At 41.3% G+C, this 25,126-nt stretch overlaps 1 protein-coding gene across 2 annotated transcripts in view; it reads left to right on the top strand.

The window, feature by feature from the left end:
- moxd1 (monooxygenase, DBH-like 1) overlaps positions 1 to 25,126 on the top strand; it is a 205,526-nt gene that overhangs the window by 144,043 nt on the left and 36,357 nt on the right. For both annotated transcript variants that reach the window (XM_059981577.1, XM_059981576.1), the window contains exons 3-4: positions 17,097 to 17,264; positions 17,399 to 17,482. In XM_059981577.1, coding sequence (XP_059837560.1) covers positions 17,097 to 17,264; positions 17,399 to 17,482 — 252 coding nt within the window. The remainder of the gene's footprint in view (positions 1 to 17,096; positions 17,265 to 17,398; positions 17,483 to 25,126) is intronic.

The raw sequence follows: 25,126 nt of genomic DNA on the forward strand, positions 1-25,126 counted from the left end.
ATCAGTTACAGTTTCTGCACAGTCATATCAGTGTCCTGCAGTATCTCCCATGCTTGCCTTTTCAGTCAGCACATTATTAAAATATTTACTGCACCATTGTTTACTTATTGTAACAATCAGTTGTGACTTGCATGCAGCAGTGATTGGGCAGTGGATCAGTTTGGAGCCACTTATGACTTGAAGTCAATCATACAAGTCTGATGTGGACAGAGATGGTGAGCAGACACTGAAGAGGCCATGTTCTCCATTCTCCTTTCACTTATACAGCATTTTCTCCTCTATGCTGCTTTGAAAGTTTGTTATGTGATGATTTGCCTCCTTGGGAGTCAACATGGCCAAATCTGTTTAGAGGTTCCAATGGAAATGAATGAAGCCTTGATTTAGCATGGGTATTTGTGCTATATGCTATTTTCCTCCGTTTTCAAAAATCCATTTGGCAAAAAAAATTTTTGATTGTAGGATAATGTAATTGGTGTAAATGTACATAATTCACAACCATCAGCATTGAATTGGGGTTCACTTTAAGTGGCTGATCTGATGTGATGATGTATTATGTGATGAAGTTCTGTTATCACACTTTTTGTGTTCAGTGTTTGGAGTACAATAAATGAATTGCTATGGTTTTTTCTTAAGCATAAAATGCCTCTCGTTGTTTTATTTGCAAAAACCTACAAGATCATGATAGACACAACTCTGATAGAGAAAATGACAAAAAACAGTGGGCTCCTATTTCTATGCTATTCATACTACACTTTCCCACTTAGCATTTTCTTGTCAGGAAGCTTTAATGAAGGGACCATCATGAATGTAACTTATTAACATAGCTAGTAAATAGCTGAGACCCCAGTACTGATTCCTGATGCACTCCACCTCAACATGAATAAGGTGCATTTATTCACATCCATGTTTTCTGACTGTTAGTTAATCCTCTCTCTACAACCATGGGAGCCTTTTGCTAGTTCTGTGAACTATTATGTGGTCCTCTATCAAATGCCTGAAGGTATCTACAGGCTCCATAATATTCAGCTAGTTACACCCTTAAGTTAGTTACTACCTGTTATGCCCCTGGCATTTAGAATTTCATTGCTGTTTCTGTAGCAAGATTTTTTTTTTGACTAGTCAGGGTTGTAGCCCCAATTGGAACCTCCAAACCTAGAGGACCAGTGGACCACTTTTAATCTGGCCTCTACCCTTTGACTTGTTTGGCATGGGTGACCTTACCAAGAGCCAAAGCACAAGGGCAACTGCTGCCAACATAGCTCTCCAGATCACTGAGGCATACAACCCTCCAAATCCTACGACAAAGTTGTGGTCCCCTTCTCCTTAAAGAATGTCAATAATCTTTTTAACACAGATTTCATTTTATAAAGAAATCCCCCCCTCATACCTCTGTTGTGTTTTGTTAATTTGTTATGTGCCCTGTCGTATGATGTAGGCAACTATGGTCTTTCCACGACGATAATTGTTCTCGGCAACTGTTGTGTTTATACTTTCCTTCATAATGGATTACAGCATTTGTCTTCACTGCATTCTGAAAGCTTACACTCACTCCTCAATCACATTTTATTTTCTTGTGTACAAAGAAAACAACATGGCCCCTGTCACCACACTGTTCTGATCTGAGCAGAAAAATACAATTTTTTAATACAGAATTGACTAGCAGTTACCAATATTGACCATTTGGTAAACTATGCAGATTTGAATTCTTTACTTGTAAATTCAATTGCCATTCACAGTACAGGTGTAAAGGTCAATGGAAACTATAAGCTAATAACCAATAATACTTTGAAGTTAGCAAAGTAGTTATCCCTTAGTTGGTGTGTGTACCGCTTGCATATTTCGATAACATTTTTATCTGATCTCTGTTAGCCAAAATAGTTCCATTTGTTGCTATTTTAAGGAAGCTATGCTCTTCAAAGGCTTTTCTTGCCTGGGCTGTCTGATCTCTCTCTGTAATCTATCCTCGCCTGGACATTATGTTAACCCTTGCCTTGCCACAACTTCCACATACTTTTCTAATAACTGATACAAGGTAAATTGTCTGTAGCTTCCAGTGTTCTCTCTCATTTCTTCAATAGCAGTGTAAGTTGTGGTGTCTCCTGCTGGCTGGAAATGAAGTTTGGAAGTTGACAATTATTACACTATATTTACAGCCATGCCTTTTAGACTCTTAGGAAGCACATGGTATTTAAAAAAGATGAATTCTGGAAATGCTCAGCAGGTTATCTGTATCTGTCTAATGATCTCCCATGTGTCGGATTATTTCTATCTTCTGTATCATTTTTGATCTTCAAATTCTGTTTCCTCCCTCTTCATCAATCATTTTCAGTCACACTTTTCTGTTTTCAATAATTTTTCAAGTTCTCAGGATTATTACGCTTCTTTATAATGTTATTTTTTAAACTTGTACCATCTTTAGTTATCCATGGATGGACCATTTTTTCCCATAGAGTCTTTATTTCTCAATGGAAGGCCCATACATTGAGAATGATGTATTACAGTGGATTCTGGTTAATTGGGTCATTGGTTAACTCGGGGCAGCTGTTTATTTGGATCAACTCTTAAAGAACAAAAGCAAATCGAGGAAAGAGCCAGGATTCCCTTCCTTTATTTGGGACACCTTGCTGCTTAATTGGGACTCAAGCCTGCTGCTGAACATTTTCTAACTGATGTCAGTCACATGTTTTTGGTTTTTAAGCACTACACCATATTCAGAGAGAACAGCTTTAAATAGTGTCAGTTGCATGTGTTTGTGTTCAAAATTAAGTGATTTATCAGCACTGATCATTGGTGAAAGATAAGCAGAAAGATAAGCAGAAAGATAATTCAGAACTGTTTTGCTCACCCTGGTTTCAAGCATCCAGGCTTGGAGACACCAAAAACAGCTGTGAGTGAAAATTAAATGATTTCAGTACTTCAACAAGTTAGGATCTATGAAGAATTTGAATTTGAAGGCTGCCCATTATCTGCTCTTGATATCTGTGCTGATTTTCTTCATTTGCTATCAATCAAAAGAACATGGCACTGGAAACCGGATGAATTCCTCCATCGATAACTATTAGGAACTAATTATCACACAGTTTTATAGTACTGTATTGGTAGTATTCTATCATGTTATACATTTCAATTTTATACATAATTTGTTACTCACTTAAAAAAATATTTTTGTAAAGTACAATGTTAACTGTTTCCATGAAACTTTAGCTCGTTGGGGCAGCCACTTAATTGGGCTATAACATACTGGTGCTGGTGTGTCCGGGATAACTAGAATCCACTGTATTTCTTTAAATGTCTGTACTGCTTGTCTACTATCATACGTTTTGATCTACAAACGTACAAAAGTACTAACCAATTATTTCATCAGCTATCTCTTTATTACTATGTAATTGTCTTTATTTAAATGCTAGACTCTTGTTCCAAATTCACAGCATTGTCTGTGTACTGTTGTTTCATGCCTAAGATTGATTGGTTCTCAAGTGAAAGTGACCTGAGTTGAACAGTTTCCCAGTTGTTTTGCAGATTAACTCCAACCCCAACCCCAGTTGTAGGAGAAGTTTCATCACTGCAACAAGAGTAATTGAAAAAGATATTGGGATGATAATACATCTTGCTTGAGAATGGGCCAGCTTTTAATAGAGATCAGTTCCTCAGAGTGGCTAAACTTGAGAAGTGTGCTCCACAGTGACTGAGAGAATAAAAGTCTCTTGTTAGGTTAAAATATAGTGGTTGATGCTTCTCCTTGCATTTGCCTTGAAGTTGACAGAATTTTCATTGTGCCAATAGACAGATGTAATTCACACAGTGATTTGATAAGCAACTGTTCATCCACAGGGAAAAGGAGGATATGGATGACCCTGTTGATTAATTTCCTAATGGTGGACAGCCGGGAGACTCCTCTATAGTTACTGTAGTCAGATGTGTCTCCTTTCTTAGAGAAGGTTACAACCACAGCATCTCCATAGTCACCTGGTACATCTTTCTTTTGGATGTGGAGATCATGAAAAATCGTTTCTAAATGACAAAATTTGTATATGCTTTTTAATGTTGAAGTATTCAGTTCTGACAAAACTCTGACTTTCAGGTGACTTTTGAGTCAGTCATCGAAATGGAGAAGTGGTAGCAGACTGCATCTAGGATAGGATAATGTCTTATTGATGAGATGCTAGCATTAAAATGCAGATTAACAGCAAAAAAGATTCTTGGGGACCATAATGAAATATTACAGCTTACATGTACATTATCATTAACCTAACTTGTTTCATAAAAGATTGGTGGGGATTAGCATTTTAGCAAACTGTTAAGTATAATAAACTAAAGAATTACTTTTAAAGCTTTAAGTTATTTATTTTAAGCTTTAATGAAAATCCAGGAAAAATAACAATAATTAATCTGAGGTATTATGATCTAATTGGGAAAAAGTCCTTGTTTTAGCAGATTTTCTGATTACATATCAAAATATCAGTTAAGAAGTTTTTCTTCAGACCTTTACCTTGCCCACCTAGCTCCTCCTAGCAGGACCTGGACTCGTTGCAATTTGCCTGTCGTCACAATAGGTCCACAACAATTGCAATCTCACTAGCTCTCCACTCAGTCTTTGGATCACCCGGACAACAGCAATACCTATGTTAGGATGCTTTATATTGATTACAGATCAGTACTAATCAATAAGCTCCAAAACTTGGGCATCTAAACATCACACTGCAACTGGATCCTTGACTTCCTCATTGGGATACCACAGTCAGTGTGATTTGGAAATAACATCTTCTTGTTGACAATCAGCAGTGGCACACCTTGAGGATGCATGCATTGCCCACTGCTCTACTCACTCTACATCCACAAATGTGTGGCTAGGCACAGCCACTACATGGGATCCGGAAAAGGCTGCAAGGAGGTTGCAAACTCATACAGTTCCATCATGGTTGCTAGCCACCCCCCCCACCCCCCCAACTGCAAGGACATCTTCAAGTGGTGATGCCTCAAAAGGCAGCACCCATCATTAAGGACCCCATCACCTACGAATGCTCTCTTCTTTATGCTACCATCAAGTTGGTACAGAAGCCTGAAGAAACACACTGGGCCTGAAACATCGACAGTGCTTCTTCCTATAGATGCTGCCTGGCCTGCTGTGTTCCACCAGCTTTTTGTGTGTATTGCTTGATGTCTTAAGAACAGCTTCATCCCCTTCACCATCAGATTTCTGAATGGACAATAAACCCATGTACACTACCTCACTTTTATCTATTTTGCTCTCTTTTTGAATGACTTATTTAATTATATAAAGTAATTTGCAAAAGTCAGATAGACACACAGACACTCTATACATGATGGAGGGTCTCTTCCCAAAACATCGACTGTTCATTCTCCTCCATTGAAGCTGCTTGACTTGATGAGTTCTTCCAGCATTTTGTGTGTGTTGTTCAAGATTTCCAACATCTGGAGAATCTCTTGTGTTTATGATCAGTTAGGAACTATTTCTTTTGCACTTATCTCTGATTGCACTCTTCATTAAAAGGAAAGAATCCAGTTACTCATGATGCAGTTGCAATAATGCTCCTTTCATACTTCACAAGCAATTAGTGAGTCATCAACTTCACAAATGAGAAGTGTTTCATTCTTCCAGCTGTGGACTCTTAAGTTCTTTTCAGTAATGGCTCACTGTTAGTACTGAATAGCTTGCTCAATTAGCAAGGACACAGAGGCCATTAAAATGATAGAGAAACAGGAGGACCTATTCTTCTACACTATAACATCTCAAGGTCCTGTTGTGAAGACAGTCAAGCACAAGTGAAATGTATCTTTGTTGCTTTCAACAGTTGGAGAAGCTGCACACTTGTAAAAGGGCATTATTATTAAGTGTCAAAGAAGGACATGTTTAACAACAATAGAGGTATACCAGCCAGTTTTTCATAACCTTGATTCCCAAAGTTCTGTTACTCTTATCCTACTTCTTGTCAACCTCCTTAACACATCAACACCGTCCTTGCAGGCCAATTCCATGCATCACAGGAAAATTATATTGCTAACATGCACAAAACCAAAGGACTGATAGCTTTCTCCCATAACCTTATGCTCTTGATAAAGGTTGTTTTGCATGAATTAATCTGAAAATGAATTTTTACCAGGCAAGTTATGCAGATAATCAATTCCAACAAATGCTTGTATCTTTTAAGTTTTTAAAATCTAGTTCCTGCTATCATCCTCTTAAACAACGTTCTTAAAGCTTTTTCACAGATTCATATGCCATACTGCAAATTGTACATGCTTCCAAGATTTAAAATGGGATTTATGGTTCACTTAGTTGTTTATTATTTAATCAAATGAGGTCAATTTAGACCATAAGATATAGGAGTAGAATTAGGCAATTTGGCCAATCAAGTCTTCTCCACCATTTCATCATAGCTGATCCAATTTTCCTCTCAGCCCCAATCTCGTGGCTTTTCCCTGTATCCCTTCATGCCCCGACCAATCAAGAATCTATCAAACTCTGCCTTAAATATATATAAAGACTTGGCCTCCACAGTTGCCTGTGGAAAAGAATCCCCAACTCGCTGGCCAAAGAAATTGCCTCTCGTCTCCATTCTAAAAGGAATCCCCTCTTTTCTGAGGCTATGTCCTCTGGTATTAAACTCTCCCACCATAGGAAATATCCTCTCCACATCCATTCTATCCTTTCACCATTCGATAGGTTTCAATGAGGTCACCGTCTAAGACAAAGTTCTCGATTTCCAGTGTCACGTTACTGTCAGTGACATCATCACCCAGAGGTAAGTCCCGTGACTGTAATTTGTCTGTCATATTGGATGCATTCGACTCAGGCATGTTCTTCAGTTGAGCATCTAGTATCTGGTCCACATGATGTCTCCATGTCTGATCTCCAACATCCACTGTGTTATAGCTGTGATCCAGTTCTAGGATCTATCCTACTGGGTGTCCACTTGTCTTCTCAGTAATCATGCGCTAGGGCTTCCTGTCCAATCTCAAAGCTCCTTGCTGCTTCACTTGGCAAACTGGCTGAACTGTTTATTCTGCACTTCCTTCCGTAGATCTAGTTTCAGGAGGTCTATACGAGATCTCTAATTCCTGTTCATGACTAGCATTGCAGGTGTTTGATTTGTTGTCGCTTGGACAGAGTTCTGATATACAAAAAGGAAGTTATCTACCTTGTGCTGTTGAGAATTTCCTCCTTGTTCATCACTTTAATGGACTTCTTGAAGGTTTGGATAAACTATTTAGCTAACCCGTTCATTGCCTGGTGGTGAGGAGTTGACTTCAAATATTTGATGCCATTTTTCTTCATGAACTGTTGGAATTCTATTAATGTGTATTTTGGTCCACTGTCTCTTACTATTTGTTCTGATAAGCCATTTTTGGTGAAAGTAGTCCTCAGAGAGGAGACAGTCTGCTGAGGTGGTAGACCTCTAGCCACTTTAAATGAGCCCATGAATGGCCCAGCAAAGTCAATATGTACTCTTTGCCATATGAAGATGGCTACTCACAAGGGTGTAACAGTGTCTTTGGGGGTACACTTTGAGCATTTTGGTACCCCAAGCAGCTTTTGGCCAAGTCTCCAATCTGTCTATCAGCCACCACATGTAGCTCTGGGCAAGGCTTTTCATTTTGACTGTACCCAAGTGTCCTTCGTGCAGATTTTTTAACACTCTGGTGCACAGTATAGAGGGAACCAAAACACATTCTTGACATACTGACAGTTGTTCTTGACTTGCAAATGAAAGACTGTCTCTGCTCTAAGGACTGCGTTTGCCAGAAAACTGCTGACCAGAACAAATTGTGAGTGACAATGGACCACAATACATGTCAAAAGAATTCCGACAGTTCATGAAAAGCTTTTACAAGCTTTTTTAAGTATGTAAAGGGTTGAGGATAGATATAGGACCAATAGAAAATGATGCTGGAGATAGTGTAATGAGAGATGCAGGGATGGCAGAGGAACTGAATGCGTATTTTTGTATTAGTCTTCACAATGAAAGACATCTGAGTATACCGGACATTCAAGAGTGTCAGGGAAGTGAAGTTTGTGCAGTGAAAATTACGACTGAGAAGGTGCTCAGGAAGCTTAATGGTCTGATGGTGGATAAATCTCCTGGACCTGATGGAATGCATCCTTGGGTTCTGAAGGAAGTAGCTGGAGAGATCACCGGGGCATTAACAATGATCTTTTAAGAATTGATAGATTCTGCCATTGTACCGGATGACTGGAAAATTGCAAATGTTACTCTGCTATTTAAGGAGGGTGAGAGGTAGCAGAAAGGAAACTATAGACCTGCTATTCTGACATCAGTGGTTGGGAAGTTGTTGGAATCGATTGTTAGGGATGAGATTATGGAATACCTGGAGAAACATGACAAGATAGGCCAAAGCCAGCATAGTTTTCTGAAAGGAAAATCATGTCTGACTAACCTACTGTAATTTTTTGAGGAAATTACAAGCAGGGTAGTCAAAAGAGATGCAGTAAATGTGTTGTACTTGGATTTTCAGAAGGCCTTTGACAAGTTGCCTCACATGAGGCTGCTTAGCAAGATAAGAGTCCATGGAATTACAGGGGAGTTACTAGCATGGGTGGAGCATTGGCTGGTCAGCAGAAAACAGAGAGTGGGAATAAAGGGATCCTATTCTGGCTGGCTGCCGTTTACCATTGGAGTTCCACAGGGGTTGGTGTTGGGACCGCTGCTTTTTACGATGTATGTCAATGATTTGGACTATGGGATTAATGGATTTGTGGCTAAATTTGCCGATGATACAAAGATAGGTGGAGGAGCGGGTAGTGTTGAGGAAACAGAGGAAGCCTGCAGAGAGACGTAGATAGTTTAGGGGAATGGGCAAAGAGGTGGCAAATTAAGTACAATGTTGGAAAGTGTATGGTCATGCACTTGGGTGGAAGAAATAAACGGGCAGACTATTATTTAGATGGGGAGAAAATTCAAACTGCAGTTATGCAAAGTGACTTGGGAGTCCTTGAGCAGTTCACCCTAAAGGTTAACCTCCAGGTTGAGTCAGTGGTGAAGAAGGCAAACGCAATGTTGGCATTCATTTCTAGAATGTAAGAGCAGGGATGTGATGTTGAGGCTCTGTAAGGCACTAGTGAGACCACACTTGGAATATTGTGTGCAGTTTTGGGTTCCTAATTTTAGAAAGGATATACTGACATTGGAGAGGGTTCAGAGAAGATTAATGAGAATGAATCCAGGAATGAAAGGGTTACCGTATGAAGAACGTCTGGCAGCTCTTGGGCTGTATTCCCTGGAGTTCAGGAGAATGAGGAGGGATCTCATAGAAACATTTGAAATGCTAAAAGGCCTGAACAGATTAGATATGGCAAAGTTATTTTCCATGGTGGGGAGAACAGGACAAAAGGGCATGATTTCAGGATTTAAGAACACCCATTTAGAACAGAGAAACAGAGAACTTACTTTAGTCAGAGGGTGATAAATCTACGGAATGTGTTGCCACGAGTGCCTGTGGAGGCCAAGTCATTGGGTGCATTTAAGGCAGAGATAGATAGGTTCTTGATTAGCTAGGGAATCAAAGGGTATGGTCAGAAGTCAGGGGAGTGGGATGACTGGAAGAATTGAATCAGCCCATGATTGAATGGAGGAGCAGACTGGATGGGCCAAATGGCCTATTTCTGCTCCTATATCTTATAGTCTTATGGTCTTATGGTATTAAACTGTATAATAATATCTAAGGAAGAATGGAGGTATCAATGGAAGTGTATCAGTTCACAGAAATGGAGGGAGTTCGGGTGGAAAAACTTGATAAGATATTTTATTACACCCTCTCAGAAATCCCATTATGATAGTAACATCCCTGTTTGCTGGAGAAGTTGTGGAAATCAAAATGCAAACCATTATCATATTTTCTGGGAATGCCTTGTTATCAAAGACTATTGGAGTGGGATACATAATGCCCTACAAGACATCTTTAAATATGAAATACCCTTAGAGAGTAAGACCATATATTTTGGGTATATACCTCAAGAATGGTTGAGAAGAGATAAATATTTAATGAATATACTGCTGGTGGCTGGTAAAAAGACCCTTACCAGGAAATGGTTATCACAGGAGAGCCCAACTTTAAATGCATGGATGGAAATTACATTGAACATTTACAAAATGGAGAAGATAACAGCATCTGTTAATCATAAGTTGGAACAATTGGATTCATACTGGGAAAAATGGTTTAACTACATAACACCTCATAGGCCTGATTTTATTCTCACAAATCAATGAATATGTTGTAAAAAGAAGATCACTTCCTACTTTGTACATAGTTTTCTTATTTTGATTGTTCTTTATCTCCTCTCCTTTCTATAAGTGTATATCTCAGATAATTATTATGTGGAGATCTGTGACAATTATGATTATGTGATATATATGTCCAGTATCTGAAATACATCTTATGGAAATGTTTGATGATAAACTTCAATAAAAAATAAATTACAAAAAAATAAACTGTATGATCTCCCCAGTTCTGGCCTCACTAGCATGTGGCACGGGTAGCAATCCTGAGATCACATCCCTGAAGGTCCTGCCCTTTAACTTAGCACCCAATCCCCTGACTTCCCTTTGCAGAACCTCATCTCTCATCCTACCCATGTCTTTGGTACCTACATGGACTGAGACCTTTGGCAGTTCACCCTCACACTTAAGAATGCTGAGGATTCAATCCAAGATACCCCAGGGCCTGGCTCTAGGGAGGCAACATACCTTTTGGGAATCTTGTTCTCAGTCATGGAACTTCCTGTCCATTCCCCTCACTAATGAATCTCCTATCACTACAGCCCCCCTTCCCTTATGACTCACAGAGGCAGACTCAGTGCCAAATACCCAACCTCTGTTAGGTTAACCCCTGACTTGAACAGTATCCAATGTGATACATTTATTGTTGAGTGGGATGGCCACAGGGTACTCTGCACTGGCTCCTTAACCCCATTTCCCTGCTTGACTATCATCCGGTCTCCTGTTTACTGCACCTTGAGTGTAACTACCTCTATATATGTCCTATCTATAACCCCGTCAGCCTCCTGAATAACCATAGAACCATAGAACATTACAGCACAGAAGCAGGCCTTTTGGCCCTTCTTGGCTGTGCCGAACCATTTTTCTGCCTCGTCCCACTGATCTGCACCTGGCCCAAATCCCTCCATACACCTCTCATCCATGTATCTGTCCAAGTTTTTCTTAAATGTTAAAAGTGAGCCCGCATTTACCACTTCACCACCAATTTACCACATTTGCCACTTGGGACCAGGTGAGAGTAAGCGTTCGGCATGGACTAGAAGGGCCGAGATGGCCTGTTTCCGTGCTGTAATTGTTATATGGTTATTATATGGTTATCTGGCAGCTCATTCCACACTCCCACCACTGTCTGTGTGAAGAAGCCCCCCCCCCCCCCCAATGTTCTCTTTAAACTTTTCCCCCTTCACCCTTAACCCATGTCCTCTGGTTTTTTTTCTCCACTAACCTCGGTGGAAAAAGCCTGCTTGCATTCACACTATCTATACCCATCATAATTTTATATACCTCTATCAAATCTTCCCTCATTCTTCCACGCTCCAGGGAATAAAGTCCTAACCTATTCAACCTTTCTCTGTGACTCAGTTTCTCAAGTCTCGGCAACATCCTTGTAAACCTTCTCTGCACTCTTTCAACCTTATTAATATCCTTCCTGTAATTCGGTGACCAAAAGGGCCAATGTGCCAAAAGCTCTTTTCACGACCCTATCTACCTGTGATGCCACTTTGAGGGAATTTTGTATCAGTATTCCTAGATCCCTCTGTTCTACTGCACTCCTCAGTACCCTACCATTTACCTTGTATGTTCTACCTTGGTTTTCCCTTCTAAAGAATAATCTGGAGTATAATTTTTCAATGGAAAAACCACCTTGATGTTGAAATTTTTCAGACAGTGGGAACATTTCCAATGCAATCTTGGCCCAAACCATCCTTCTTAAACCTTATAGCTCATACTTTATCAAGCCAGCACAACCCAAGTGTCCATTGTTGTTCGAGCAAAAGATATTTTGCTGCCAGCAAATTAACATCTGCAGTGTATAAACCCAACAGCAGCAAATATAATTATCATTGCACACAGAAACAGTTCTATGGTGCCAGCAGTGAAGAACAAATTACTATTTCTTTCCAGTTACTGGAAAGGGCCAGTCATTTGCAAATGCTCAGCATCCTGTCACTCATCAATGGGATTATACATATTATTACATAAATAAATTTCAATAGTATGACAAAAGTTAAAAGGTAAACAGTAAAATGCTGCTGGCACTTCATATGTGGTGAGACATGGACACCTGCTTTTGAGGAAAAGTATATTGATGGTTGTTGTAAAGATTCTTTCTACTGATATCTATTAAATTGTTTTGATGTAGTCATCTCTATATAATAAATTTAGACAGAGTTTGAATTGAATGATATATAAGACCATACAATATAGGAGCAGAATTAGGGCATTAGGTCCACCTGTGTGCATACATCTACCGATGCCTCTGGGCACATCTTCAGTGATGTTCCTGGAACCATCGGGTGGTTTGGGTCTTTCAACATCATACACCCTCCTCCAGGTGACCCAGCCGGGGCTGATCAGACCCCAGCTTGTGTCCAGATGGCTAGCTACACATGACTCCATGGCTCCCCTCTCTTGAGCCACAGCCATCTTGAGGCCGTCTCTGCCGCATCATTGATACTGCAAATGGCTCTCCTCTTCCTCTCTCCCTCAATGCCCAAATTGCTGTAGGCTTTGGCTAAAGAACGGGCTGAGAATCCCCTACATCCAACCTCCACTGGGAGACACCTCGCTCTCCATCCAGCCTGCTGGCAGTTGCTGACCAGTCCTGAGTACTTGGAGAGTTTCCTTTCAAAGGCTTCTTCCAAGTGATCTTCCCATGGGACAGTCATCTCCAGCATCACCACCTGCTTCGTAGACTCTGACACAAGGACAATGTCTGGTCGCAGGGTGGTGGCTGCGATATGGTTGGGGAACCTAAACTGCTTTTTTGAGGTCCACCAACATCTGCCAGTTCCTTGCAGAGGTCAGGATGCCTCCAGATGTTCTTTGGGTGGGCATTGGCTGTTCTCCAGCTCTGACAAAGGCAATGGCCTGCTTAGAGGGTCAGGACTGCTTTGCCCACTCAACTCCTTTGCTGATGGCTTCAGCGATGGTTTTCAGGACCTGATCATGCCTCCATTGGTACCGTCCCTCACCAAATGCCCTTGTGCAGCTGCTGAGGATGTGCTCCAGGGTTCCTCGCTTGGAACATAGTGGGCACGCTGATGACTCTGCCTTGCCCCAGGTGTGCAGGTTTGATGGGCTTGGAAGCACATCGTACACTGCCTGGACGAGAAATTGGATGTGGTGTGGCTCGGCTTTCCACAGATCGGCCCAGGTTACTTTCCTCTCCACCGCATTCTCCCATCTTGTCCAAGCTCCCTGTTGCTTCATTCCCACCGCCTTGCAGGTTCTTGTCTCCTCCATTGCTGCTCCCACCTCCTCCTGAACTAGATGGCGCCTTTCCTTCCCTCTGATGGTGTCCATTTGGGGAGTTGGAAAGGATCCTAGCCCAGCTCGGCTTCGTGTGGCCACTCCCACCAGTCTCCTGTGACGCAGCCTTTCCTCAGTTTCCTGAACAGCTTCCTCTGCCCTCCACTTCCTGCCAGTCCTCACTTGGATCCCTGCTGTAGCCACCTTCGGATCTCTTGAGTCCCTGTACTGTACCACTTCTCTGGTGCTTGGTACCTTGAATTCCTCCTCCAGGGATTTGAAGGGCAGTTGCAGTTTGTTGTGGTGTCCATAGAGTGTGATGCTGCTCAGGCTCCTCGGCAGCCCCAGCCATCTTCTGAGGTGCGTACTGACCCTCCCCTCTAAGTTTTCGACCGTCGAGATCGGAACGGCATAGACGAGGAGGGGCCACAGGATCCTGGGCAGAATGCCATGCTGATACATCCAGGCTTTGAACTTCCCAGGTAGGCCAGACTTGTCCACAGATTTCAGCCAGCTATCCAATTCGGTGCTGGTCACCTGAATGGATGCTGTGTCCCTTAGAGAGCTGTCAAAAACCTTACATAAGCTCTTGACTGGCTTTTCTGTGATGTTGGGATGGCTGTGCCTGTGATGCTAAACCGGAACTTGTTCTCCACCTTCCCTTTCCTCAGTACCATAGATCTTGATTTGGCTGGTTTGAAAAGCATCCGGGCCCACTCCACCAGCTTTTCGAGCCCCTGCAGAATCCACCGGCAGCCTGGGACTGATTCTGTGGTGACTGTGAGGTCATCCATGAATGCCCTTGTGGTGAACTACATATACCTGTCAGGACACGCCCCCTGCTGACTGCTCCTGTGGCCTGATGGGTGGTTGCCGTTGAGCGGAATTCACTCTGGTTCAGCAGACTGAGTGAGCATGTTCATGGCTAGGGAGAACAGTGTCACTGAGATAGTGCACCCTGTGATGATGCCGATCTCCACCTTGTGCCAGCTTGATGTAATTGCTCCTGAAGAGACTCTCACCCTGAAGTTGCTGTAATAATCAGCGATAAGGTCTCTGATTCTGCTGGGGACATTATGTTTGGTCAGTGTGAGCTGCACCAGCTTGTGCAGAATGGAGCCATATGCATTTGTCAGGTCGAGCCACAACACTGACAGGTTGCCCTTGTTCTCTCTGACCTCCCTGATGAGCTGTGTCACCACACCGGTGGGCTCCAGACAGCCCAGCATCCCTGAAATGCCCCCCTTTGGGACTGATGTATCGATATACCCTGACCAATCAAGAATCTATCAAACTTTGCCTTAAATATATATGCACTGCCCAGGTTCATTTTTTTTTACTGCTTTGCTATTCTGTATTTGATTTTTGTGCTGTTTCGTGCAAGTTGCTTGTTTGTTTTACTGTTGAAGCTAAGAGATAGGAGAATTAGGATGGCTGGATTTTGATTTCCCTGATGATGGATGATTAAGGTTGGGCCTGGTGGGCTTGTGTTAAGGAGATTGAAAAGAGAAGATGCTGAAGAGAAGAGGTCATAGGATTCGACTCGGAGTGGGACCACGATTCGACAAAACCTGGAGTGAGATCGAAGGAGGATCGGTGACTTGGGGAAACCGTGAGCTCCAACTTGTGCACATTAGGCTGCTTCATCAAAATGGGCCCTTTTTCTTTTTTTGTTCTCTCTTTACCAACCCTTAAATTAAAGGGCTAGTCAAATTAAGCATTAGAAAACTAAATCTTTTAATTGTATGCGGTACTGACTGTTATTTTGTGGTACCTATTTCTAGACACAGTGGGTTTTGGGGTGGGTTCAGGTCTCAATCTCACACATTTGGTGAGACCAGAGATTGTCTTCCCTAGACTTGTGCAGCTAACAGAACCACTGTGTTTCATATATAAAGATTTGGCCTCTACAGCTGTTTGTGGCACTGAGTTCCACAGATTCACCACTCTCTGGCTAAAGAAATTCCTCCTCATCTTCGTTCTAAAAGGACACCTGTCTATTCTGAGACTGTCCTAAGGTTTTAGACTCTCTCACCATAGGAAACATCCTTTCCACATCCACTCTTTCAAGGCTGTTCACCACTCCATAAGTTTCAATGAGGTCACCCCTCAATCTTTTGAATTCTAGTGAGTACCGGCCCAGAGGGATCAAACTGTGTTCATATGACAAGCCATTCAATCCTGGAATCAATTCTGTGAACCTCCTTTAAACCTTCTCCAGTTTCAGCATATCTTTTCTAAAATAAGGGGACCAAATCTGCTCACGGTACTCCAAATGAGGCCTCACCAGTGCTTTATAAAGTTTCAACATTACATCTTTGCTTTTATATTCTGGTCCTCTTGAAATTAATGCTAACATTTCCCTTCCTCACCACCGACTCAACCTGTAAATTACCCTTTAGGGAATCTTTCACAAGGACTTCCAAGTCCCTTAGCTCCTCAGTTTTTTTTCTATTTTCTCTCCTTTTAGAAAACAGTCAGCTCTTCCATTTCTTCTACCAAAGTGCATGACCATACACTTCCTGACACTGTATTCCTTCTGCCACTTCTTTGCCCATTCTGATAAACAGTCTAAGTCCTTCTGCAGCTTCTCTACTTCCCCAAAACTACCTGCCCCTTCCACCTCTCTCTGTATCGTCTGCAAACTTTGCAACAAAGCCATCAATTTCCAAATGCTCTTCATATGATATATTTGATGTTATATAGCACCGAATGCATGTTTCTATTTAGCAAATGGTAGGTTTCTTTAACAGATTCCTCTGTATCACTCATCCTGCTGAGACGTGTTTTGTCACTCATGATACTACACTGTCCACTTCTGCGTGGGGTTAGGATTAGGCTTGATAGTCAGCTCACGTTTTGTTCACATTTTCAAAACGTGCTCTATATTCAGTGATTTTAGCTATGAAATTCACAATCCATTGACTGATCTTCTGGATTAATAGATGAAATTTTAAAAAGGAATTAGTGAAGCTTTTAAATTTTAAAGGGACTCGAAGCAGTCACTTTGCATTCTGTGATGGAAAGTTGTGCACTGTGTACACATGTACGTTTATATACACATAACATTGCCTTGTCATTCTGCTGTCAGTGTGCTGAGTATGCACACTCCAATGTATTTTCCCCTCCTGGTATATTCTTATAATGGGTTGGCTGTATGTTGTCTTTCCTGCCATACACTGTGAAGTATTCCATCTCTTCAGTTTATTTTGTAATATGATTGTAATTACATTGTGCAGTTCGTCATATTCTAATTCACATGGAGGCTTATGGTAACTTTGTGGGTAATTAAAGATGGTATGTCCTGGTGAATGGAAAAGCAGGGTAGATCACTCTCAGTGCCAGGAGTTCGCGCTGAACATAGTATGTAGTTATAATTGTGATTTCTGGTAGATTTTTTTGTAAATATTGGCAGTTTTCTATATGCTATTTTCACTAATTTTTGTAAGTTTGATATTTTGACACCCTTGCACTCCAGTGCTAAGCAACTCCTGCCATCTTTTTCATTGGTCAAAACACATCCAATGACATTGTTCGGTTTATCACTGAGAAGTCTATAGCTTGACTCTGTTTATTCCATGTGATTAGGATAACACCGTAAGGGTGATTTGGGCCTATCATCCTAATGATGTGGGGCAAGATGGTCCACAGTACCACTCATCAAACCGTGGAAGGAAAAGTCTTCATTTGTTGAACCCCAAAATGGATTCTTCTATTCCTAGTGATGTACTTACATTCAATATTAGGCATCTTAACGTAAGTACATATAATAGACTTAATAGCACCTATTATATTAGTTTATTTAATTTTCTGTTTTCTCTTCCTTACAAAAAGTATACCTTGTTAATAAAAGATTTTTTTAATAGTTTGCTTTATTTTGGTTAAGACAGGTCTCAATACCTAACAAGGATACAACTTACTGGTGTCAAATCTTTAAGTTGCCAAACTTAGCCAAAAAACATCATGTAATAAGGGTAAGTAACACAACTATCATTTTCTTTATATTTCTAGCATATTAAAATAAAGAACAATAGTTTTAGCAACTTGCCATAAGTCTGTACTAGAGGGAAATGGAGGCTGAATCCTAAACTTTTGTTAATATCTTTATTTCTTGACACCTGACATCAATAAATTATTGTTTGATTCTTTTGTGTGGCTGTAACCAAATGAATTGTGTGCACTTGCAGGATACTGCATGGAATATGCATGTGGCTTTCTGAAGAATTGACATGCTGGCTGGTGATCCTTTGCTGCTGGGAGCAAAATTAAAAATGAGTTCTGCACGTTCAAATAGGTTGCAAATCACAATGTATAACAAATAAACTCTTATCGGGTTTCCAACTGGGTGCAGGTATTGATTAAAACTGTCGTTTTGATGACAAACTCTGCCATCTTCATATGAAGATGGCAGAGTTTGTCATAGAAACATTGGTTATAATCAATATCTGTACCTGTCTGGAAGCCAAGAAGAGTTTATTCATCATATACACTGCAAAAGCACTAGGTCCTTTCCACAAAGCATAAATTCTGTAGAATTCTTGGCCAGCACTGTACAATAGTGAAGACTAACAGATCAACTTAGGTCAGAGGAATGTTCCAGTCTAACAGAGAGAGTGCTATATTTTCAAAGGCAACATCTTCAGGATGAGATTTTAAACATTGAAACTGAACTCTCTCAGTTAATGTAAAATATTCTATGTCGTTATTTCACAGATAAATTTCCTGATAATATCTACTTCTCAACCACCAGTTTTGAAGCAGATGATATGGTTATTAACATTGTTTTTATGGGACTGTGCTGTGGCAAATTGTTGTTGTTTTCTATATTGCAGAGTGCCTATGTATCAAAAAGTGCTTCTCTATCTGTTAAGCACTTTGTAAATGAAGATATTATATTTCCTTTTTAATTTTTCAACAAGGGAGCATTAAAATAAATAGAACATAACTGGACTTATGATTTAATATCTATCTTGTCATCTTTATTCATATGTTCAGTTTGTAGTTATCTGAGCAAGATCAGTGTCCTAGTGATATTAATGAACGGACTTTGACTTCTAAAAATGGCTGTGGAAAGTACCTTTCCTACAACTAAGAAGAAAAGTTATATTTACAACAGAGGGAATGATTTGGATATATCTGTACATGTCTAACCATCAATCATTAATCTTGGGAAGGCAGATTTCAAACTGGTTCCTTAGAAATGTTTTCACCAAATGACTTTCTTAATCTGTATTTTCCAGTAATAGCTGGCTAGATAAAGGAGGGATTATGCGCTGGTGTCTGTCAGTGGCTGAGGTATTAAACAAGCTCAAAGTTCAAAATAAATTTATTATCAAAGTACATATAGTCACCATATACAAAGCTGAGATGCGTCTTCTTGCAGGCATTGAGTGTAAATGCAAGGAAACACAATAATATCATTGAAAACCCATACACAACCAATGTGAAAAAGACAACAAAATGTGCAAATATAAAAAGAAAAAAAAAACAAATAAATGTAATAATAAGACCATAAGACATAGGAGCAGAACTAGGCCATTTAACCATTGAGTCTGCCCTGCCATTTCATCATGGTTGATCCAAATTTCCTCTTCTGACTTCTCCCCCCCATCCCTTCATGTCCTGACCAATCAATAATCTATTAGCCTCTGCCTTAAATATACATCAAGACTTGGTCCCTACAGCTTCCAGTGGTAAGTAATAAATAAATAAGCAATAAATATCGAGAACCTGAGGAGAAGAATTGTTGAAAATGAGTCCATAGATTTTGGGAACATTACAGCTTCGGGTGATTGAAGTTACCTCCTCCTGTTGAAGAGCCTGATGCTTGAGAGGTAATAACTGTTCCCGAGCCTGGATGAATGGCAGTCCTAGATAGTGGATGCAGCTTTCCTGCGAAAGGGCTCGTTGTCAATGTTCTCCGTGGTGGGATTTCCTGTTCAAGGGGCATTTATGTTGCTATTTACCGAAGAGAAAGATGAGATGAGATTAATGAGAAGAAGTGCTGGGATAAGACTCCAAGGCCTGATGCCCCAGAATATTGAAGGAAGCAAGTGAGGAGATTGCTGAGGCTTTGACAAAGATGTTTGTGCCCTCACTAGCAACAAATGAGGACTAGAGAACAGCAAATGTGCAACAAATGAGGACTGGAGTATAACATATGTGCCTTTGTTCAAGAAAGCAAATAGGGTTAATCCAAGTAATTACAGGCCTGTGAGCCTCACATCAGTGTTAGAGAAGCAATTGGAGAGGATTTTGAGAAATAGGACTTGAGTGCAATTGAAAGGCATGACCTGCTTGAGGACAGTCAGATGGATTTGTGCAGGGCAGGTCATCGCCATGTAAACTTGAACAAATTTTTTTGAGAAGTTGATAAAAGGGCTTGATGTGGGTAAGGCAATGAATGTTATCTACGTGGACTGTAGTAATATATTTTATAAGGTCCTTCATGGTAGGTTGATTCAGAAGATAAAAATTCATGGGGTCCAGGGTGAATTGCAAGTCTGAATTTATAGAAGAGAAGAGGGGTGGAAGGCTGCTTTTCTGGCTGGATGTCTGTGACCAGTGGTGTTCTGCAAGGATTGGTGCTGGGATTTGTGTTTTTTTGTGATATTATATTTGGATAGAAATGCAAACAAGTCTGTGGATGACACCAAGACTGGTAGAGTGGTGGACTGTCTAATGAACAACCAAAGAATACAATAAGATACAGATATGGACAGAGAAGTGGCAGATGGAGTTTAGTCTGGGCAGTGTAAGGTGTTTCAGTTTGAGACCTCAGATGAAAGGAAAACATGTACATTTAATAGCAGACCCCTTAGTAGCATTGAGGTACAGAGGGGTCTTGGGGCCCATTCCTATAGTTAACTGAAAGTGGCTATGCAAGTCGATTAGCTGGTAAAGAAGGCATATGGCTTGTTTGCTTTCACTGGTAGAGGTCTGAGTATAAGAGTAAGGAAGTTATGTTGCAGCTGCAATCCAACTGCACTTGGAACATTTCATGCAATTCTGGTCACGTTGTCATAGGAAGGGTGTGGGGATTGTGGAGAGGTTGCACAAGAGGTTTACCAGGATGCTGCCTGGATACCAAGTGAGCTATAAGGAAAGATGAACAAACTGGGATCCTTGAAGGCTGATAGAAATTTTTACAATAATGAGAGTTGTTGATAGACCGTACGTTGAGAATCTTTTCCCCAGAGAACATGTTTTTAAGGTTAGAAGGGTAAGTTTAAAGGCAATGTGAGGGGCGGTATTTTAGAGAACAATAGGTGCCTAGAATAGGTTATCGGGGTAGTAGTGGAATCAAACAGTATAGTGGGGCTTAGGAAGCATCATGAAGATGAAATAAATGGGGAGATATGGATCGAACAAAGGAAGAAGACATCTAATATAAATTGGTATCAAGATCGGCACTACATCACGAGACAAGTGGCCTGGTCCAGTGCAATATGCTCTATGTATATTACCAGAAAAATAAAATGTTGTATTTCCCACCCAACTGACTTCACCTATCACCTTTTATCACCCTCCTTCCCCTCTCACAACCTTTTCATTCTTCCACCTTTCTCCTTTCTCTCCAATCCTGAAGAAGGGTCTCAGCCCGAAATGTTCATTTCCATAGATGCTGCCTAACTTTCTGAGTTCCTCCAGCATTTTGTGTGTGTTGCTTTGGATTTCCAGCGTTTGCAGAACCTCTTGTGTTTATGTTGAATATAGTTACAGGGAAAGTTCAGCACAGGTAAGCAAATGAAAATGCATGGCACATGACAAAGTAAATTGGGAAATCAAAAATTAATCTATAGTGTATTAAAGATTCCATTAAAGAGTCTGATAACAGTGGGGTAGATGTTGTCCCTGAGTCTTGTGGCATGTGTTTTTGTACCCCCGACTGATGAGAAAGGTGAGAAGAGAGAATGCTGCAAAGAATAAAGGAAAAAAATTGGACATAGGCGGGATGTGAGTCTGCTGTTTAGGAGGGATGAAGATAAGGGGAAAAATAAACAAGCTGGCGGCTCTTAGCTCAGCTTGACAGGGAGTAGTCTTCCTGTGCTAGGAGAGCATCAGGGTTTTCTACTGATGTCTGTGACACAGCTGCCCAACATTCCCTGGTGAATGCTGGGTCACTTTCAAAGGAAGACACCTGATGTGAAGTGCCTGCCTCTGGTAGTCATCAAGGCAATGGGTGACAGTGTACAACATGCACTGATGTCATAAGATGCAACGGCACAATTTGTTCAGTGTTAGAGGAAATCTGGCCACAGGAAGACAGAGCCAATCTTGAGCAACACTCACTTAATGCTAAAGGAACTCACAGAGAGGAATAAACAGTCAATGTTTCAGGCTGAGACCCTTCATCAGGACTGGAAAGGAAGGGAGAAGAAGCGAGAATAAGAAACTGGGGGAGGGGAAGGAGCACAAGTTGGCAGATGATTGGTGAAACTAGGTGAGGGGGAAGGCATGTTGGCTGGGGAGGGGAGATAAAGTCAGAATCTGGGAGGTGATAGGTGAAACAGATTAAACATCGAATAAAAACGAATCTGATAGGAGAAGAAAGTGGACTACAGGAGAAAAGGAAGGAGGTGGGGCACCAGAGGGAAACAATTGGCAGGTGAAGAGACCAGACTGGATAAGACAGAAACCTGAATGGAGAATGGAAAAAGAGAGGAGGGTAAAATTACTGGAAGCTAGAGAAATCGATGTTCAGCACAATAGGTTGGAGGCTGTCCTGAGGCGTTTCTCCTCCAACCTGAGAGTGGCTTCATCATGGCTGTAGAGGAGGTCAGGCCTGACCTATCAGAAAGGGATCAGGGAGTGGAATTAAAATGGTTGGCCCCTGGGAAATCCTGCTTGTTGTGGATGGAGCACCCAGATACACTGAATAACCCAGAAGGACTTGCCAGTGAAGTGTTGCCTCACCTGGAAGGACTGTTTGGGGCCCTGAGTGTTGGTGAGGGAGGAGGTGAATGGGCAGGTGTAGCACTTGTATGAATGCAGGGATAGGTGCCAGGAGGGAGATCAGTGGGGAGGGATGAACGGAGAGAGTGATCCCAGTGGAAAGCAGAGAGTGTGGGAGAGGTAAAGATGTGTTGAGTAGTATGATCCTGTTGATGATCATAGAAATTATGGAGAATGAGGTGCTGGATTTGGAATCTCGTGGGGTGGTAGACAAGGACAAGGGGAACTCTATCCCTGATATAGAGGTGGGAAGTTGGGTTGAAGGCTGATGCCCGAGAAATGGAGGAGATGCGGGTGACGGCTGCTGAATGCTAGGTTCATGGGGTGGCAGGTTTGGACAAGGGAAACTCTATCACTGTTAAGGCGGTGGGAAGATGGGCTGAGGGCGAATGTTTGGGAAATGGAGGAGACACGGGTGAGGGTAACCTTGGTGGCAGGGTCGAAATAGATATAATGGTTGACCTTAAATCTGACAGACTTGGATAACAAAAGCAAAGAGTGAAAGCCAGTGATTGAAGTTCCAATTGCATGCCGTTAACAGCCCTAATTTGACCACACAGTATTGGATTAAAACTTGGATATCTGGTTGCTAGTGGCAACTCAGCCATTAGACCATTGAATGTTTCCGGCATTAGATTTTTTTTTTCAAAAATCGAGCAGAAGAACACAAAGAGCCTCAGTCTAAGAAGTTTTGAGACAGCACCCTGCAAAGACAGTGCTAGCATTATTATTGGCAAGTTTATAAGAGAATAACAGATTAATCATGTCAAATTACCCTCTCTGTGATTATACCTACTGCAAATAATACTGTGTTTAGTTTAATAATTCCACTTTGTTTCAGGATGGGAGGATACCTTCTACCAGTTGTGATTTATGACCATTTCAGAAATGAGTGATCATTCAGAACGTTCACGCTTGCGTTATGTGACAAATAGTTTCCTTGGCTTGTTGTTTGAGTGCCACTTATAAAAACTATAATTTATTTCTTCCTTTACTCTTTCAGAGCATAATTTGGGGAGGATATAATGTATCATTGTTGAAACAATGTATAACAAAATTGTTGATAATTTACAGAACTTGTGCTAGGTTGACTATAACTGTGATTAGATTAAAACTTTACCCTGCTATATATGATTTTGTGTGATTGCTAGAAGAACGAGAGATAAGCTGGATCTGAACAATGATTGCTTGAGTTACAGACCAAGAGCTCAGATGATAAATGTAAGCATGCCCGAGGTCTTCACAGCATGAGGGGGAGAAACAACCATGATTCACCAAATCAACACACACAAAATCTGAAGGAACCTAGCAGGTCAGGCTGCATCTATGGACAAGAGTAAACAGTCAATGTTTCGAGCCGAGACCCTTCTTCAGGACTGAGAAGGAAGGGGGAAGATGCCAGAATAAAAAAGAGGTGGGAGGTGATAGGTGAAGCCAGGTGGGTGGGAAAGGTCAAGGGCCGGAGAGGAAAGAATCTGATAGGAGAGGAAAGTGGACCGTAGGAAAAAGGGAAGGAGGTGGAGGGAAGGGGACTCAGAGAGAAGTAATAGGTAGGTGAGAAGAAATTAAAGATCAGAGTGGGGAAGAGACAAAGGGGAGGAGGGTGGAATTTGTTCACCAGGAGGAGAAATCAATATTCATTCCATCAAGTTGGAGGGTATTAGGTGTCATTCCTCAGTCCTGGGAAGTCCCAGTGGCAGTCGGTGTGGAGGTGCTTGACGAAGCAGTTCTCCAATTTACCACGGGTCTCACCAGAGGAGGCTGTGTCAGGAGCACTGGACACAATGGATGACGCCAGCAGATTCGTAGGTGAAGTATTGCCTCACCCGGAAAGACTGTTTGAAGCCCTTAATAGAGGTGAGGGAGGAGGTGCATGGGCAGATGTAGCACTATGGCTGCTTACAGGGATAAGTAGATGGGCAGGTTGTAGCATTTAGCCTGCTTGTAGTGATAAGATTTACCAAATTACAACAATTCTTATGCTGAAATTGTATTTTTCATTTCTGTGATTAAGATTTGGATTTTTCAGCAGTGAGCCACTTATTTAAATAGTTTCACTTTTCCTCTTTGAAAATATAGTGGGATCTTTAATGATCTGAGCAGGCAGATGAGAGCATCTGTGTATTACCTTTTCAACCACGCATTTTAGTGTTGCACTGCCTTGAAGCATCAAGCGTAATAACTTAAGCAGCTCTTAGAAATTCACAAAGTAACCCTCCAACATGAATGGATGTTTCTGTGGCCTTGGCTGAGATTCCAGGATAGTGTGTGTCTCCCAAGTGGCTGGGCCAAGGATGCCTCACAGGAGGTGGGGGGTGGGGGGTGGTGATCGGCCTTTGATCATGGAACATAGAACAGATGTTGTGCCGATCTTTTCATCCACTCAAAGATCGATCTAGCACTTCTCACTAATATAGTTCTCCATATCTCTTTCATCCATGGTTCTCCTAAATGTTCCTAATGTATCTGCCTCTGTCACCACCATTGGCTGTACTTTCCACACACCTACTACTCAGTGATTTTAAAAATAGAACAACTACCTCTGACACCCCCTCTCCTATACTTTCTTGCAATCATCTTAAGATTATATCCGTTCATATTAGCCATTTCTGCCTGGGACAAGGTACTGCTGTCCACTCTATCCGTCCCTCTTATCTCATAAA

Source organism: Hypanus sabinus, chromosome 10 (assembly GCF_030144855.1).
Source record: "Hypanus sabinus isolate sHypSab1 chromosome 10, sHypSab1.hap1, whole genome shotgun sequence".
Taxonomy (NCBI): domain Eukaryota; kingdom Metazoa; phylum Chordata; class Chondrichthyes; order Myliobatiformes; family Dasyatidae; genus Hypanus; species Hypanus sabinus.